This window comes from Pseudochaenichthys georgianus, chromosome 22 (genome assembly GCF_902827115.2).
Source record: "Pseudochaenichthys georgianus chromosome 22, fPseGeo1.2, whole genome shotgun sequence".
NCBI lineage: Eukaryota > Metazoa > Chordata > Actinopteri > Perciformes > Channichthyidae > Pseudochaenichthys > Pseudochaenichthys georgianus.
Genome location: NC_047524.1, coordinates 25,411,929 through 25,428,705, shown reverse-complemented (window position 1 = coordinate 25,428,705; position 16,777 = coordinate 25,411,929). Strand labels below are relative to the sequence as shown.

At 41.5% G+C, this 16,777-nt stretch overlaps 2 protein-coding genes across 4 annotated transcripts in view; both read right to left on the bottom strand.

Annotated features, from left to right (window-relative positions):
* Positions 1–13,369, bottom strand: part of LOC117467506 (zinc finger MYM-type protein 4-like) — a 57,069-nt gene extending 43,700 nt beyond the window's left edge. Inside the window, exons 1-9 of one of the 3 annotated variants that reach the window (XM_034111147.2) lie at positions 12,946–13,369; positions 9,548–10,112; positions 8,007–8,059; positions 7,788–7,928; positions 7,434–7,497; positions 3,292–3,488; positions 2,510–2,634; positions 1,044–1,266; positions 729–944 (exon numbers count right to left, since the gene is read on the bottom strand). In XM_034111147.2, coding sequence (XP_033967038.1) covers positions 729–944; positions 1,044–1,266; positions 2,510–2,634; positions 3,292–3,488; positions 7,434–7,497; positions 7,788–7,928; positions 8,007–8,059; positions 9,548–10,112; positions 12,946–12,990 — 1,629 coding nt within the window. In that variant the 5' untranslated portion in view covers positions 12,991–13,369. Of the gene's footprint in view, positions 1–728; positions 945–1,043; positions 1,267–2,509; positions 2,635–3,291; positions 3,489–7,433; positions 7,498–7,787; positions 7,929–8,006; positions 8,060–9,547; positions 10,113–11,535; positions 11,610–12,945 lie in introns of those variants that run through there. The other 2 variants (XM_034111149.2, XM_034111150.2) reach the window with 2 other exon arrangements.
* On the bottom strand, positions 4,110–6,147 carry LOC117467507 (piggyBac transposable element-derived protein 4-like). The gene is made up of 2 exons (XM_034111151.1): positions 5,986–6,147; positions 4,110–5,905 (listed from the first exon to the last, which is right to left on the bottom strand). The coding sequence occupies exons 1-2, from the start codon at positions 6,026–6,028 to the stop codon at positions 4,440–4,442; spliced, it is 1,509 nt and encodes a 502-aa protein (XP_033967042.1). The 5' UTR covers positions 6,029–6,147; the 3' UTR covers positions 4,110–4,439.
* Positions 13,370–16,777: the final 3,408 nt, after the last annotated feature.

Here is a 16,777-nt window from a genome sequence, read left to right as displayed (position 1 = left end):
GGTTGCAAACTTTTTTTCAGCACTCCACTATACCATGTATATAGTAATTCTTTTGGTACATGTCATTTTTGTCAGTGTCATCTATAGTTATTTGCGTTAAAAAAACTATTCAAATGATACGAATTTTTTTTCTTCCATTTGAATATTTGCTTTGGTTAAAAAAAAAGTTAGATTTATGTATTATAAGCTGCTAAGAGCAAGTAAGGTAGTTACACAGTTCATAATATATTCTACTATCTAGTTTATACTGCTGTGAAACAACTGTACTTTCTTACTAACATACACATTTTTACAAGCTTTCTTTCTCCAAAATGTTTACTGAATTGAGCTTGAACGCATCATATTGTTACTCAATATTAGCTCAAAGCTCGTTTTTTTTAGCCAGGCAGGACTGTTCTGCCCAACGAATGCTAACAGCTAACATTACCAGCTGCAGATTTTTACACGGATTTCTGGTCCGTATTGCAGCATTATCAGGAATACCACATGAAAAGTGAGTTTACTGAATAAAGAATCATGTACAAATCAATCTTCAACTGTTTCTTAAACCTATATCTTAATTGCATATTTTAACGGAATATCGGCTGAAATAATCAGAAGCTGTTGGGTCATCCCTAACTAATAAGCTAATATGTATAGCCATACGTTTATCCTACATGCCAAACCATCATTACTTCAAAAGGCTCAAAACAAGGTTATAAAAAAACATAATTTATGCAAACGCCTACCTGTTTGTAGGTGCCGATACAGGTCGGGCCGCAGAAGTTGAGCTGTGATCTGTCAACAGTGAGCGTCTGACAGGAGCCCGAGCTGCTGCTACAGTAAAGTCCACAGCCTTCGCAGCAGTTCATGGCTAACTTGCGCGACTTGCGCCAGGTTACAAAACAACTGTCACTACAGAGTCTGTACAGAGTACCATGATGGGTGACCTCATGCTCAATCTGCTGCAGAGAAGATAAACACAGGGAACAGAAAGACAGACTGTACAGTGAAGACGCAACAAACATTGAAAATCTGTCTTTCTTTTCAAATCTGTCTCATACCTTGTTGATTATCTTGCAGACAGCACAGAAGAGTATATCAGAGGGGGGCTGCGCTGGTTTCTCAGGTGGCCTCTCAGGTTTCTTCTCCAGTTGTTTTTCAGGAACCTTATCGACTTGTTTCTTCTTGTTTTTAAAGACAGCCAGACAGAACTGGCCACAGAAGTTGAGGAGGGTGTTGTTGTCTCCGGGGATCGTGACCATGTCCCTGGGCTGAAGGATCTCCCTGCAGAGAGAAAAGCACGAAGAATTAATACAGTGTTCAAAAGACTCAGGTAAGGAATAGGAGATGTGGTAAAAGGTACAAAAAGAGAAATTATGAGGTTGATGGATGCTGTTTTTAGCATACATTCAAGCTTATATATATATATATATATATATATATATATATATATATATATATGTCAAGGTAACAGTGGCACCAACATAAATGCATGGACTTAGCTTAAGAAGTCAGTATTGAACTATAAATATTTTCTTAGTACCAATTGAGCATTGTTTAAAGGGGACCCATTATGCAAAATGCCCTTTTTGATGTATTTTATACATAAATATGTGTCCCCGGTGTGTCAGGGAACTCTCAAAGTGTCAGAAAACAAAACCCTCTCTTTTCCTCCATACCCAAATCTCGAAAAAACCGGGGAACAACAGAGCTGATCCAGATTTGCGTCCGATATAACGTAATTTTTTTCTAACCTGTACTGGTTAGCTGGTTTTTAACACATGAACACATGTGTTAAAAAGCAGGAAATAAAAAAAAGGAAAAAGAATTTGAGCTCCATACTGTTTCAGAAATAATCCTTGATGTGGTTTGGAACATGATATGGAGTTTAATCACAGGAGCATTTAGCTGTATCTGTAGCAGAATTCTGAGCAGGCACAAGCTCCCCCTTCTTTTTTTTCTTTTTTTCAAGCTAAGGACCCGAATCAGCACTTCTCTAACGGGGCTGAAAGAGAGGGATATGAGGGATTTCTAAAATGCATGATCCGTTTGGTATTTTGAGCAAAACACATCATAGACATGGTTTTTATATATATATATATATATATATATATATATCTGAGACCGATAATATATGCCTAAAAATAGCATTATAGGAGACCTTTAAACACCACAGCCAGCCTGAATATTGTTGTATGGTACTAGCGAGTTGTAACTAATAAAGTGGCCGGTGAGTTTATAAGGGCTGTATGTTTATTAACAAACTTGCTTTTATGTATAAAGTACCTTGTGTAATTATTGTACTTATACAAGTACATTTAATTAGTTATTTATGATTTTATTTGAAGGCATCAGGTAAATTGGGTATTTAATGGTAGACAGATGGAGGGGGGATTGAGCACCGGAAAGCCATATTATTATTTTTTCAGGACAAGCTACAGGTAAAGAGAGGAGATACAGCTTAAGGATATTCTTGCCTGTATAGAACCCTGATTTCAGTTCATACTGAAATCAAAGGTGTACCAACCTGTTGCACTGGAAGCACAGTCGGTTCTTGTTGGCTGGAGGCAGATGGCCCGTCAGACACACTGTGGAGCAGAAGAGCTGCGTGGAGCCTTTCCTCTGAAACGCTGTTTGGCCTTTCAGCAGAACCTGCAACCATTGACACAGCCATAAACTTAGAAAGAATAAAAGCCTACATCACTGCCCAAACCCCGACACATTAAACATGATCATATCATTTCAGAGGTGGGAGTACTTTGTTACAAGTGTGCAAATGTTACTTTTGTACAATACAAAAGTCTTCACATCAAAATCTACTTTAAGTACCTAGAGTAAAAGTACTCATTGTGCAGATTGGTCCATTTTAGAATAATATATATGATATGTTTTATAATGATTGATCATGAAAGTGTTATCAAAGCTGGTAAAGGTGCAGCTTGTTTTAATGACTTTGTATACTGCAGGGTAGCTGGTGATTTACTCCAGGTGGAACTAAAGTCTTGATTATACTTCACATCATTTATCCAAATTTGCAAAGTAACTAAAAAGGTACAAAATAAATGTAGTGGAGCTTAAGTACACAATTTGCCTCTGAATTGTAGTGGGGTATAAGTACAAAATAGCAACACATGTAAAGTACAAGTCCCTCAAAATGTCACTTGAGTAAATGTATTTAGTTTTTATACCACTGTTTCATTTATATGGTTGATCAATGTAGCAAATACATTTCTGTCAATATTGTATGATAATAGAGATGCATAAAACATGACTGTTTTAATTAACGTATAAATATGTGAACAACTATACCTTAGAGCAGCCGCTGCAGCGAACGCTGCCGGGAACAGAGGGCGGAGGTTGGCGTGGGGGGACAGAAATTAGGGATGGGAGGGAGGTTGGGACTGAAGCAGGGGGTCTGAGCGGGATCTGGGCCATGGCTTGTAGCAGGGTCCCTCTACCTTGGATAAAATAGGCCGTCTGAGGGGGGGCTGGGATTGCTAACGGCACTGAGGGGATGAGAGGGGAAAGGTTGGTTAAGAAAACGAAAATTGGGCTGCAGAATTCATCTAAATATTATCAAAATTGCAATTTTGACTAGTGCAATATCCAAATCTGAGTAAGAGCAAGTTTTTGTACTGTAGCACTGCAAAGAAGTGCTGGCATAGAAAGAAGTTCTACAGACGGAATACAATTATAATATTAAAACCATAATAAAAAGTATTGGTATGCTATTATGTTGCAAATGTCCCTTTAATATTGCAAATCATATTTCAATATCAACCAATTTTTTTTATAATTTTTCAGAATCGTGCAACACTAAAGTAAAAATATATTTTGATGAGTTTTACTTCTAAAACAAATCCATGGATTATTCATTTCTAGAGTGTTTTTTTTAGCAGCTGGTCTCAAGAAAGTATCAAAGAACAGATACCTCTGACACTAGAACAATTCCAATAGCCCTAGAACCGTCGGGGGGGGGGGGGGGTACATTTGACCCCCAGATACAACAGCGCAAGTACTCGCAAAAATGATATTTCTTTATGCTGTTAGGTTGCTTATGTTCATCTTTGTTTTAAATAATAAGTAAGACTTGACAAAATATTGTTGAAACTTTAGTTTATAGGGTATTAATCATTTTACAATTGCTTTATCTCAGTGCAGATCGACGCATTTTAAAATTCATTTGGAAGTTACTCAAAATATTACAACGGTCAAACAAAAAGGAAATACCACATATTAACATTTTATAAACCAAAACATTAACATTGAAATGCATTTTGGAAAATAACATGTTTTGAGTAAGCAGGGTGCTTGCTATCCCTCAAGACATTTTACAGGCAGCCCATTTGACATTTTATGTAAACTGCAACAGAAACGACAAACGTTATAGTCCGTTATCCAAATGAGATGATTAGTGACACAATTAAGGAATAATGCCACCACTGACAGGCATTTTCTCAAATAAATGTGATTGTGCTGTAGCCACACACACAATCAGCACACACAACGTTCACTATTCCCTTGCACTGTCCACACACACCACGTTGGCACACCATGCATGTCTTGGTGGTTTTGTTCTCTCTGCAGTTGCGCTTTACACCGCAATTCCTTCTCTTTTCGGGGAATGATGGCAAAATGCCTACTTTGGGCTTGCTGATGTGCTCATTGCGCAGCAGCTTACACAGCTCCAGGATAAACACTGGCCGGGACGGGTTTGAACCGGTGCAACCCCGGTACAGGACGCACGCGTTCAATGCTGCAATGTCCAGTATGTTATAGAAAACAGCGACTGGCCATCTTCTGGTTGTGGCTCGAGCAGAGTACTGTCTCAACATTTTGTCCAGCATGTCAACTCCCACCTTCGTTCTGTTATAATAGTTGACTGTCTCTGGCTTTTTTTTCGTGTCATTGCAAATCTCCACTGATCTGTGCATTGTGCTGAGGATGCACACGTTCTTCTTCCTTTTCTCCTGGTAGATGGTGAGCGTTGCTTTGTCACTTTTCATCACTTTGGTGGTGAACAGTGCTGCTCGTTGGTGTGCAGAAGGAGGCAGTGATTTGTTATTTTTGTTAGTGGTGCCCACCAAGCTTGTATTTTTTGCCAGGAGTTTGTGGGCCAGGGGGAGTGAGGTGAAAAAGTGTTCAGTCGTCACATTCCTCCCATTCCCCAAAAACGGCTCCATCAGCTCCAGGACGACACTCTCCCCCTGGCTCTGGGTTGCAGAAGGGGACGGATCCTTCCCGAGATAGGGAAAGCCATTTAACATGTATTTTGACTCCACATCAACAGCGAGCCAGAACTTAATACCAAATTTGTCTGGTTTGTTGGGCATATACTGAGTAAAGGGGCACCCTGCCTTTGTGGGGAGCAACTGCTCACCTGCAGTTATTTCGGACCCTGGTTTATAGCACGCAATGCTGTTTTGGATAAGCCTGTCCCACACCTCACTCACAAGGGCAAACTTGTCATTTCCAAGACGACTGCGCCTGGTGTCTTTCTTATCAAAACGCAGGAAGCGCATTATGTCTCTGTATCGGTGCCTTGCCATAGTTGTGCTAAAGAAGGGAAGACCCCATTCTTGAGACCACAAGTCTTCCACAATTCTCCCGTTGTGCACGCCCCGCGCTAAAAGAAGTGCAATGAACGCCTTCAGCTCAGCCAAGCTCAACTTCCATCCTTCCTCTCCACGCCGGCGCGCCTCTGCCACCGTGCAGTCACAGATGTGCATCAGCATCACAGGGTCCATCAGACACATAAATGCGCTCAGAGAGTCGTCTATGTTGCGGCGTGCATGTGCGGTTGGCCCGGCTCCTTCAGTCAACACATTGTTAGACTTCACTCTCCCAGTGCGCAGGCCAGGATTCTCTGGTATCCAGAGAGTTCCATCCTTGCCAGTCTCATGCGAATCATGATGGGCCGACACTAAACAATATAAATATGTATAATTAGTTTGTTCAAATGGATTGGTCAAATTTACGTTTTTATAGACTGTACAGGCTTACCTGGTTTATCTGTCACAGCGTCAGCAGGCTGATGCGATAACATGGGTAGAGGAGTGGGTGGTCTCGCTAAGAGGAGGTAATTAGGTTGTGATAATTTGCCACTTGAGAATATGTAGGACTGATATATATTTGAGTTTCAGATGTGGGTGTTCGAATATGTGGGACTATAGTCTACCTGCCACCAGAACCCTGGGCCTTTTTCGGGGTATCGGCTCCCAATCCTCAGATGAGGATTCCTCCTCCGTTGACGGATCTTTGACCCCTCCCTCATCAGATTCTCCATCGGTTTTCTCTCCCCCTTCGGATTCGGCCTCGCTCATCGCCTGGAGCATTGCTAGGGCTTCTTCCACATTCATTCTTCTGTTAGGGTCCATGTTTTCTATCTGAATCACTAACCTATGGTGTATTTCGCTGGTGATATGACACTTCTTTATCAACATTTCTCTACAATGGGCGTTACTAAGCAACCGGACCAGTGGCGTGAACGTCCATCAACTCGCGGACAGCTGTTCATCAGGGGTAAAAATGTACCCCCTTCCGCAGATGTAGGTATTAATGCTTATATTTTCTTTTTCTTTTATCCCACAATTATAAATAAAACAATTCCAGGAAAAGTCATGAAATAAGAGATGTAGGGGTTGTATTTTAACAGAGTGACATGCATTTGAAAATGCTCAGGGGTCAAATGTACCCCCTTGGCGGTTCTAGTGTTAAGGCCCGGACACACCAAGCTGACACCAAAGAACTGACACAGACGGACCCCCGACTGTTGTGTCACCTTGCGTCTCTGCGTCTTGGCCATGTGTCGCACTGGAACACACCGCAAAGACTTCAGCCGACGGCCAAGAAGCACGTACGAACTGCGCATGCGTGAGTGGCAATAACTCTCCTTACCAGCAGGTGGCGGTAGTGTGTATTCGTCATTCAAAAGAGGCAACAACCGGAAGACAGACTGCGTGATAACCGAGAGAAGAAGAATAGACTGCGTGATAAACAAACAACAAATAGCGTGTGTGTTCCATTTTCACTCTACAGCGAGAAGCTCATGGGGCTTTCCCGAACCTGTGTCGAGAGCTGGAGTTAAACGAAATCTCAGATTTGCCTTCTTAATAGTTTGTTTGGGTCCCTTTCCGTTTCGCTTCTCATGCACTGATTCACTAGCTGAGCAGCCAATCAGAGTGATTTATTTTGCCAACAGCCTTTGGCCGACACCTTTTCGAAAAACCCACCGATTCGACATGTCGAATCAGTGGGTTTTCGAAAAGGTGTCGGCACGGCTGAAAAGACACGACGGTGCGGGAGACACCAATCTGAGTAGGGCGTGTCGACGCTTATCAACGGCCTGACGCCCATCAACGGCCTGACGCCCATCAACGGCCTGACGCCCATCGACGGCCAAGATCAGCTTGGTGTGTTCGGGCCTTTAATGAACACATGAACAAACTCACCGGTAGGTGACGCAAAGGTGTTTCCTCCACCTACAGAGTAGACGGAGCTGATCCTCAGCTCTTCCTAAAAGGAGCACACATTAGGAGATCAGATTGTTTATAAATAGTTAATGATTCCCTCTCATGTAGTACTGTTGTAAGTCATGTTAATAAACAACATCAGCGATTAATAGATAAAATGTCTAGTTTCTGTTTTGCTAGGAAACATTGTATTATTATTCTAATTATTCACAATCACCAGAAAGCATGGGCTTTCAGCAACTTTTAAACAAATATGTTATTGTTTTGCAGTTAAATCTTGTCCTTTTTATCAATAAGAGAATTAGAAATCCATACAACTCTCCCCAAACTGACCTCCTGATGCTCCAGCTCCTCTTTGATCTGTCTGATGGAGCTCTGAGGCAGCAGCGCAGCGTCGTAGCCCTCATCGATGGGTTCATCTTTAATATTGATAGGAGGGGGACTACTGTCCTCCATCGGAGCTGCCTCTGTCTTCTGAAATATAAAGAGTTTTCATAATTATCTCGATATGTTTTTAAAGATGTTATGGGATTATATGACCACGATTCCTACCTCTCCCTCCTGGCTATCTTCTGTCTCCTCCGCCTGTTCCTGGATGCCTCCGCCTGACAGAAAGGCAGAAAAGATACCACCAAAGAAGTTAGGAAATAATGGATAATGAACACACTGCTGCAAGCAATCTCTGAGCACACTTACAATCTTTTGTGCAAAGCATTTTAAACTGCTTATATTGTCTTTCTGTGGAAAATGGTCTCGGTTTATTCAGCTGAAGTTTTGTTGTGATACGTAAAGGCTGTCCAATTGCAAGCATAAGTACAAACCAGTGGAGCATACAACTCTCACACACCTAACAGACCTCAAACAACTGTTACATAAAGTCTGACTTAACCCCTCTATGGGTACTGGTGGGATTTGATTACAAATAAAAGAGAAAGAAAATGTCGTCCACATGGGAGTAATACAACTGTCTCTAAAAAGGCTAAATTAAAGGTTGTTTCATAAATTGGTATGATTACATTTGTTATCAAAGTGCTGAATGACTTTATACCAGTAAAGTTAATTTATTGAAATGGATATTTCCTTGTTTTATTAACAACAACCAAACTTTGGTATCAGCAATCAGTCACATTATTATCGGCTAAGAATTTCACAATCGCGGAATCCCTTCAAACATGGCTACCATTTTTCATGTGATGATACTTCAACAGTCGAGTAATATGCTGAGGATACCAATTTAAAATGTGTCTGAAATGTTGCTTTGCACAGTAATGGCCATCAGCCTGTTGTAATGTCCTTGAGAAGGAGAAAAGAAGCCTGATACAAATTCTAAGGAAAATCTCACTAAAAGTTATTATTATGCAGAAGAGCATGTCAAAGCTCCCTCTGTAGTTCTATACGATTTTGGCTGATGACAAAGGATGTGTGACGGCTAGCCACATTTGGTGCAGCCATTTTGAATTACACTAAAATAAAACAGACTTACAAGGGACACATTTTAAAAAGAGGACCGTCAAAGAAGAGGTCAAGACATTCTGACTTTTAGATCAAGTATATGACAAGCTACCAAATTAATAATTCTTACAATTCCCATTCCAATAATGCAACTCAATGCTGTCTTTAAATAGATAGATGCCCATTTATTTTAAAGCAATAACAACCCTAATAGCGTTACGTCTCAATGACATCAAGGTTATTTCCCCAGACTTCTGGAAAGCTACTTTGTGACTTACAAAGGACACCATATGACTTTTTTTTTTATAAATAGTACTCTTTTTGACTAATGAACCCAACTTGATGTTAAAAATGGCAGTGTGTCTTTTTTAATGACAGCCCAAAAAACATCCTGACACATCATCAGTGTGTCACGTTGGTGAAGATGTTTCTTCATTTGCAGGCGTTACGACTCATTTGTGTTTTTATATTTTCATAGTTTTGGAAGCTGCAGCCCATTTCTACTAATGGACGTTTTTTGGGGCGTTGTAGCGCGATTGCACCTATCGACCACCACAGAAAGAGAATTTAAAAATATGGCATCGGAGATACATTTACTTTAAAACTGTGTGCAGAAACTTCTCATGTGCGTGTGGCTTTACCGTGGCTGTTTTCAGGTGTGTGGTCCTGGGAGGAGTGGGAGGTGTTAGCAGACTCTGTGCTTACGTCCTCCACCTCTCTGGGCTGAGGAGGGAAAGGTTTGCGTTGTGTGGCATTGATCTCCACTTCTGGTGCCATTTTTTTTTTATCCTTTACCACATTAACATCTCCCAGGCTGTCCGACGGCAGGGCAAAGTCCCAGTCTTCTTCTTCTTCTCCTGGCCCACACGCAGGGAGTCCATCCTGTGCATCATCAACCGCTGCCCCTCCACTTCCTCCGACTTCTTTGGTTCCCATTGTAAACGATGAGCCTGGGACGGCGGAAGGGGAGGTAATGCATGGTAAGGAAGACTCTTCCGCCCCCTCTTCCATCTTTTCTTCTTGTCTGCTGCCGTTGCTATCCTCCTCTTCAACCGGTTGCTGTTCCACTTGTGCTGAAGTTGTGTCGACTTCCTTTGTCTCGTCCTGACCTTCACTCCTGGAGGAGGTGGCAGAGCCCCTGGAGGAGTCAGCAAAGTGTCCAAGCCCCATCACTTCGTCAAACACTCGGGACAGCCGCTCTTCATGCTGTGGGGGAGAGATAAGTTAGGATTTAAAAACGAGGGAAATTCAAGTTCATTCACTCTTTTCTTTGCTTACAACCTCATAATGGCAAATGGAACACAATTTTCATTACTGTGGAACTTTTACCCTTACTTTAAAAATACTAATATATATATATATATATATATATATATATATATATATATAAAACTTGACCCTTAAATGTTCACAAAACCTTCACAATTCTTTATTTAAAATCATTTGAAGAATTTAGACACCTAATCAGGTTCTGGTTCCAGTTTCTTAAAAAAAAGGTTTACTCTTTATTTTTCTCTTATATTCATGCTGTAGGCCACTATCATATTCCTACTCCATTTCTCAACTGAATGAACCATAAAATGCCCTAACAACCCTCCAGCTAATTTGATCTCAGACAACAATGCAACAGGGTTTAACCCTTCATCACAAACCTGACCCAAGCTGCACACAGGAGGGTCATTTGTACATCACTACTTTCTTTAGAACAATTATGTGTTCATAATCAATCAATCAACAACTTTATATATATAATAAGCAATGAAAGAGCAGGAAAAGCTAAGGTGGGTGATCATCATTCTGGCTCTTCTCTATTTAAAAACCATGTCATTGAGACAGCATGCACACAATCAGGGTCCTGCAGGTGAGCAATGCAGCCAATGCAATGTCGATGTTTAATACATGTGTGCTTCTGTTGTTCTCACATTGACTTGCCCAGAAGGATCCCATAGAGTCCTGCCTATCTTACAGTTTGGGTTAAAATTGTGAACTTTCTGACTAACCTTTATGCCCTCAATGTCTCTCTATTTTCAATTGTAATGGCTGCAGGCCTCATGTTGTCCTATCAGTTGTGTGGAGGGGGCGTCCCACCAAAGCCCATTTAAAATGTGGCGATTTGAGGCGTGCAGGCATATTTGTATTATTATACTGACAGACACCACACAATCCAGTCACACATTGTATTGGTTGCTGGGGTCTTCCGGGTCATAATAACATGCAACGCAAGGGATTCTCATGGCAACATGTTAATTTAGTAAAATGTCCACTTGTTTGCAGCATCCTTCCTCGATGCAGGGGCTTTTGGAAGCAGCAGTCCACTACAACACACATCTGCAGGGCTGGAATAATAAAAGCTCTTTGGGTTGACAAAAAACCTGCATCATATTATTTTTGTATTATTGTTTGCTGATATAAACAGGCTGTTAGACAGAGTTTGGCGTGGGGGCATGCATCAGTGCAGAACAGCAGCAAGCCACAAGGTGGAAAGCTAGCTTGCTAACGTTAGCTTAAATGTGCACATCTTGACCGGAAGCTGATAACTAAGTGTCGTATTATGTAGCTGTATCAACTGTTCAATTTAACTCGCCGCCTATGTGTTGCTATACATATGCTCCATGTTTTGATATCTTACCTTTAATCGTTTAAGTCTAAATTCCTCTGAATCCGCCATGTTTTAATTATGCTGCAGACGCCGCGCTTCCAAACACCCACCCACTTCTGAGGTTATGTATTCAAGCAGATACTAACATACAGGATGCTGCAGTCAACTCAATGAGCTAACAAGCTAACTTAGTCGGCTACGGGGAAAACAACTGTAAAAACAAGAAAACTCCTAAATGTGTTTGAGTATACTTTATGAAGATACAAAAAAACAACAATGTGAACCGGCCAAAGGAGCAGGCGGTGTGGGAGTTAGTGACATCTAATGGCCAGGTTGCAGATTGTAACTGACAGCAGAGGTGGAAGAAGTTAACAGATATTTCACTATACTTTTAGTTTTACTACAAGTAGCCTACTACAAGTACAAGTCCTGCATACAATATCTCACTTAAGTAAAATAACGAATGTCCTGGCATCAAAATATACCTTATGTAATGTAATGTAAAGTACCAAGGTAAGGAAACAAGTCTTACAGGGAAGCAACTATTTTTGCAGTATATTCATTATTAGTATAATATATTGTAAAGAAAAGGACAAAGCATCTTCTTGAAAAAATGTTTGTCCCCCCCCCCCATCTCTATGTAATACAGATATATGTAATCTACTTGTTGTTTTGGGCTTGTACATTATCTGGTTGCAGTTAATTTAATATAAGTAATCGAAATGTATTTCTAACAGCCTGAGGTCTACATAATAAAATAATATTAATTTAAATGGAAAATCGTAACTTGTTGTTGCAGTTACACAGTGAAAATTGGAAATGTATTACGAATGTTACTTTAAAAACGAATAATATTTTAAATATAATGGGCATGCCTTTTCTAATAGTGTATAATTTTTGTTTGTCTCTATCTTCACTTTTGCTGTAAAAATGTAAATAACACCTCTGTGGAACGAATACAGTTTCTGATTGTGACAATAGACAGGAGTCCAAATCTTAATTCGCTTTTTAGAAAGCTGTTTTTTCGGAAGCTTGAGCAGGCGAAAAACAGGGAGGGTTGTTTTTCCAAAAAACTACGTGAGACTTTCTAGACAACGGGGACACATATTTATGTTTAAAGAATATGAAAAGGTGCATTTTACATGATTAGGTGACCGATCATAGTGACCGATGCACGAAGTGCTGCCACTTTCAAGTAAAAACGCGAATGACCGCTCGGATTGTCCACTCTGGCCTACGGTAGGAACATGGCGGGCTCTGTGAGGCGCTTTCTGGCAAAAATAAATGAAGCATTCAAGCCTAAAAATACAACGCTTGTTAGTTTCTGGTGATTAATAAAACATAAACATTATAATTATATTCCACCCCCTTAATAAGTCCCCATAACTACGCTGCTCTAAACATACAGACGAATGTGTCGAGCGAGGACGATGTAGTTACCTTGTTTTGTGGTGGCTTTTCCTCTTCTTCTACGCTTGCAGACATTGTAGGAACTTGTCAGTGAAAGTACTTTGCTCCACTAATTTTGAAAATGTTTTCGTTGAAGAGTAGTCTGCTGTTGTAAATGCGTATTGGCATTTACTTTCTAGTCGACCACACACCTAACCCCTGCTCATTCAAATGTCCTGTTGTGAACAATACACCACGCTATATTCGTGCCAATACGGTAATTTTAGCTTTCCATGAAACAATGAAGGCTTCTCAAATCTCTAATTTCCCCTCCTCGACTCCTCGGTCCTCCGGTAGTGACCCGGAAATGGATTTCAGCGCGCCATGTTGAAGGACATCTAAGCCTCATCCCCTCATCGACTCCTCAGTCACTACCCGATCCGTATATATATCCGTTCTTATTATACATCCATGATCCGTCCCCCTGCTCGATCGGTACTGCACATGGACAACTCCATATGGCAACCCAAGATGGACACTTGACACAGTGGCTTTTAGCAAAGCTCAAAAAGAAAACTCGAGAGAGATGAGTTATTGTTTTTACAACGTGACTTCACTATTATTAACAACTCTTTTTATTGGGATCTTTTATTTGGGGTTAAGTACATTTTCAGAATAAGTGAGAAAAGAATTTAACTTCTGTTGGACAGCCATATGCCATACATTTTTGCATACATTCACAGTAAATATGTATTCAGTATGATAGCTGTCTAACAGAAGTTAAATCCATTTCTCACTTATTCTGACAATGTACTTAACCCCAAATAAAAGAACCCAATACAAAGAGTTGTTAAATAATTGTGAAGTCACGTTGTAATAACAATAACTCATCTCTCTCGGTTTTTCTTTTTGAGCTTTGCTAAAAGCCACTGTGTCAACTGTCCATCTTGGGTTGCCGTCCGGACTTGTCCATCTCGCACATGCGCAGTACCGATCGGGCAGGGGGACGGATCGGGTAGTGACATCCTCTTTTCCCCTCCTCCGGGACTTGACCCGGAAATCGATCAAAACACTCCATTTTGAAGGACGTCACAATAGCTGAAATGCACACGGAGGAGTCGAGGAGGGCTGAGGGAGGAGGGGTGCGGCCGTGCGGGAGGAGACGAAAAGGAGGATACACGCGAGCAGACTACCGGAAGTGTTTTCACTACTCGCATATAAAAGCCCCGCCCCCACCTTCACAGCTGGTCGATTTCAACAGAGGAAAACCGACAACTGGAAGATGAGTGGAAAATCGTCACATAAATGTATAAGTGCTCACAGCTCCGTGGGAATTATTATGTGCAATTCATTTCTAAAAGGCTTTCACATTGCTATAATTATATTTTTATTTAAATGTAGGCTACATTTTACACCAAATGAGAACACAAAAGCAGGACCAACCATCATAGATTGAATTCCTTGACTAACAAGAGAAATATTCATTCATTTAAATAAATATTTAACAACAAATGGGCCGGTTCTAAGGGGTTATTCAGTTAAGCCCGATGAGAGGGGATACAGCTGTGACATGTCATCATTAACAGACGTCGTTTAAGAGTGACGTTTGAGTGAACGAGGAGGTCCCAATTAATACCTGAGGACTCCTCTGTCCTCGCGTCACCTCCTCGTGTCTCTCGCTCACATCTTACGGAAGCGGAGCTAAGACGCAAGGGGCTGCACCCTTCGGAGTACGCAGCCTGCGGTCCACGGAGGACCCAGCCCACGTAGACCGGGGGCCTTTCTCATTTCACTAATTTCGACTCCTATCCTCGACTCCTATCCTTGTGTCTTAGTCCCGCCCACAGGAGATGCGAGCGGAGGAGGGGAACCGAGGAGAGAGGAAGCAGCAGGCGGTCAGAGAAATGAGAAATCCTCTCCTCTGAGTGGTCATTTTAAAGAGATGTCCATTAATGATGACAGGAGGCACAGCCCTCTGTCTGATGGACAGAACTGTGTCATGATATTTACTTTTAATTCATTCACAGTGCGGTATCATGAGACAATAACAGGCTACAGATGCGGACATACACACACACACACACACACATAGGATTAGGTATAATATATTTATATAAATAATAACAATTTCAGAATCAAACAAGTATGAGAGCACACAGCATAATAACGTAACACACAATCGGTCTCGATATATGGTTAAATTAAAATCAGTAGGCGAGGCTGTAATTTCTCCAGCTGTTATTCTCATGAGCGAGGCAGAAAATATCATAACAAAAAGTTGCTGTGTCGTTTATTGCACCTCAAACATTAAAACAAATCCAGAGTTACACTTTTCTGTACTTCCTCTAAGAACAAAGGACAGTAAAAGAAGAGCTCTGTGGCTTCAGGCTCGATTGCCATTCAAATGACAGCGTTGTTTCCCCCAAAAGTGGGCGGGGCCGTAAAGTGACATAGATGTTACTCTCATCTATGAAAATCGATAGCCTACTGCTATATTTAACCATATATCGAGCCCGATCATTGATTTCCAATGGCTTAATGTAGTTGTTTGCCTGAATGGCCATTGTAATCGGGCTCTTTGAAGATCTAAAAATCCATGGTTTTCTTAAATTTCTGATCGGATTGGCAAAAACTTCAGAATTTGTATTGACCGTCATTCAAATGACGGCGTTGTTTTCCCCAAAAAGTGGGCGGAGCCGTACTTTTTGCCCGGAAGTGACGCATTTGTTGTTCTCATGTATCAACGGGTGTTTCTCAATCGCGAGTACGCTTGCTTAGTAGCACATGTCTGCTGAGCATCTTGCTTCAGAAGCGAGGCAAGAATACTTCCTGGCATTCGGAATACAAAGAGTGGAACAGGCTAGCAAGTGTGCAGGTGTGCGTCATATGATAGGCCCCGTGGAGGACCATGGAGGACCCATCAGTGTATCCTCGATTATAGCTCCTCCAGAGAGCCTCCTCAACGCTCGATCCTCGGTCCTCGATGTGCATTTAGAGAAATGAGATGTCCTTCAACATGGCACGCCGAAAACCATTTCCGGGTCACTACCGGAGGACCGAGGAGTCGAGGAGGGGAAATTAGAGAAATAAGAAAGGCCCCGGGTTGGGTAGGCTGGACCGAGCGGCCTACGAAATGAGACGGTCTAGCCTACGGAGCGCTTCGTATTTACGTCACGTGATACGCGCTGTTCGGTTGCGCTGCTCCAGCAGCCTGCTAGCAAATTAGCTTACAAGCTAACTCAGCTGAAAAGGATCCAGAAACTTTACAGTCTGATAGCCGTCTGACGGAAACAAGTGCAGTACATGCTATGTTATAAAGCCGTGGAGGGCGGGAGTTTATAAACCAAAGAGTAACCGCCCTTACGGGACGCTGTAATAAGTAAAGCGAACGCACCCGCAAGGACACCTGGCCTCCTATTGGTTGAGGGATTTTGACAGGATTGTTGCACAAAAGTTTCGAGCGCGCACAGAATAAATCTGAGAGCAGAACAAATCTGTAAGCAGCAATATATCTGAGTGCAAGCGTACAGTTTGAGCAGAAGCAGAGCAAATCTAAGTGCAAGCAGGCACTATTTGAGTGCGAGGACAGGGTTTGAGGGAAAGAAATCAATAAAGTATGCTCTCAAATTTAAATACCACGCTCTTGAATAAAGATTCTTTCACACACAGTGACGTCACGAGCTACCCACAATGCAACACGTGCCATATATATATATATATATATATATATAAATACGCCATTTTCCTGGAGGTGCAAATATCCTGGAAGTGCACATATAAACAGCTAGCTAAGCCAGGCAGAGCGCACTAGGTTTTTTTTTCTGAATTAACGACCGAAGAAATCGCTGCATGTCTTCGGATTACATCTCTGGACTTGAGGGGT

Coding starts and splice junctions, on each gene's coding strand:
- LOC117467507 (XM_034111151.1), bottom strand. CDS start 6,028: ATGTTATCGCATCAGCCTGCTGACGCTGTGACAGATAAACCAG. Junction 5,906..5,985: donor CGCTGTGACAGATAAACCAG/GTAAGCCTGTAC, acceptor TATATTGTTTAG/TGTCGGCCCATCATGATTCG.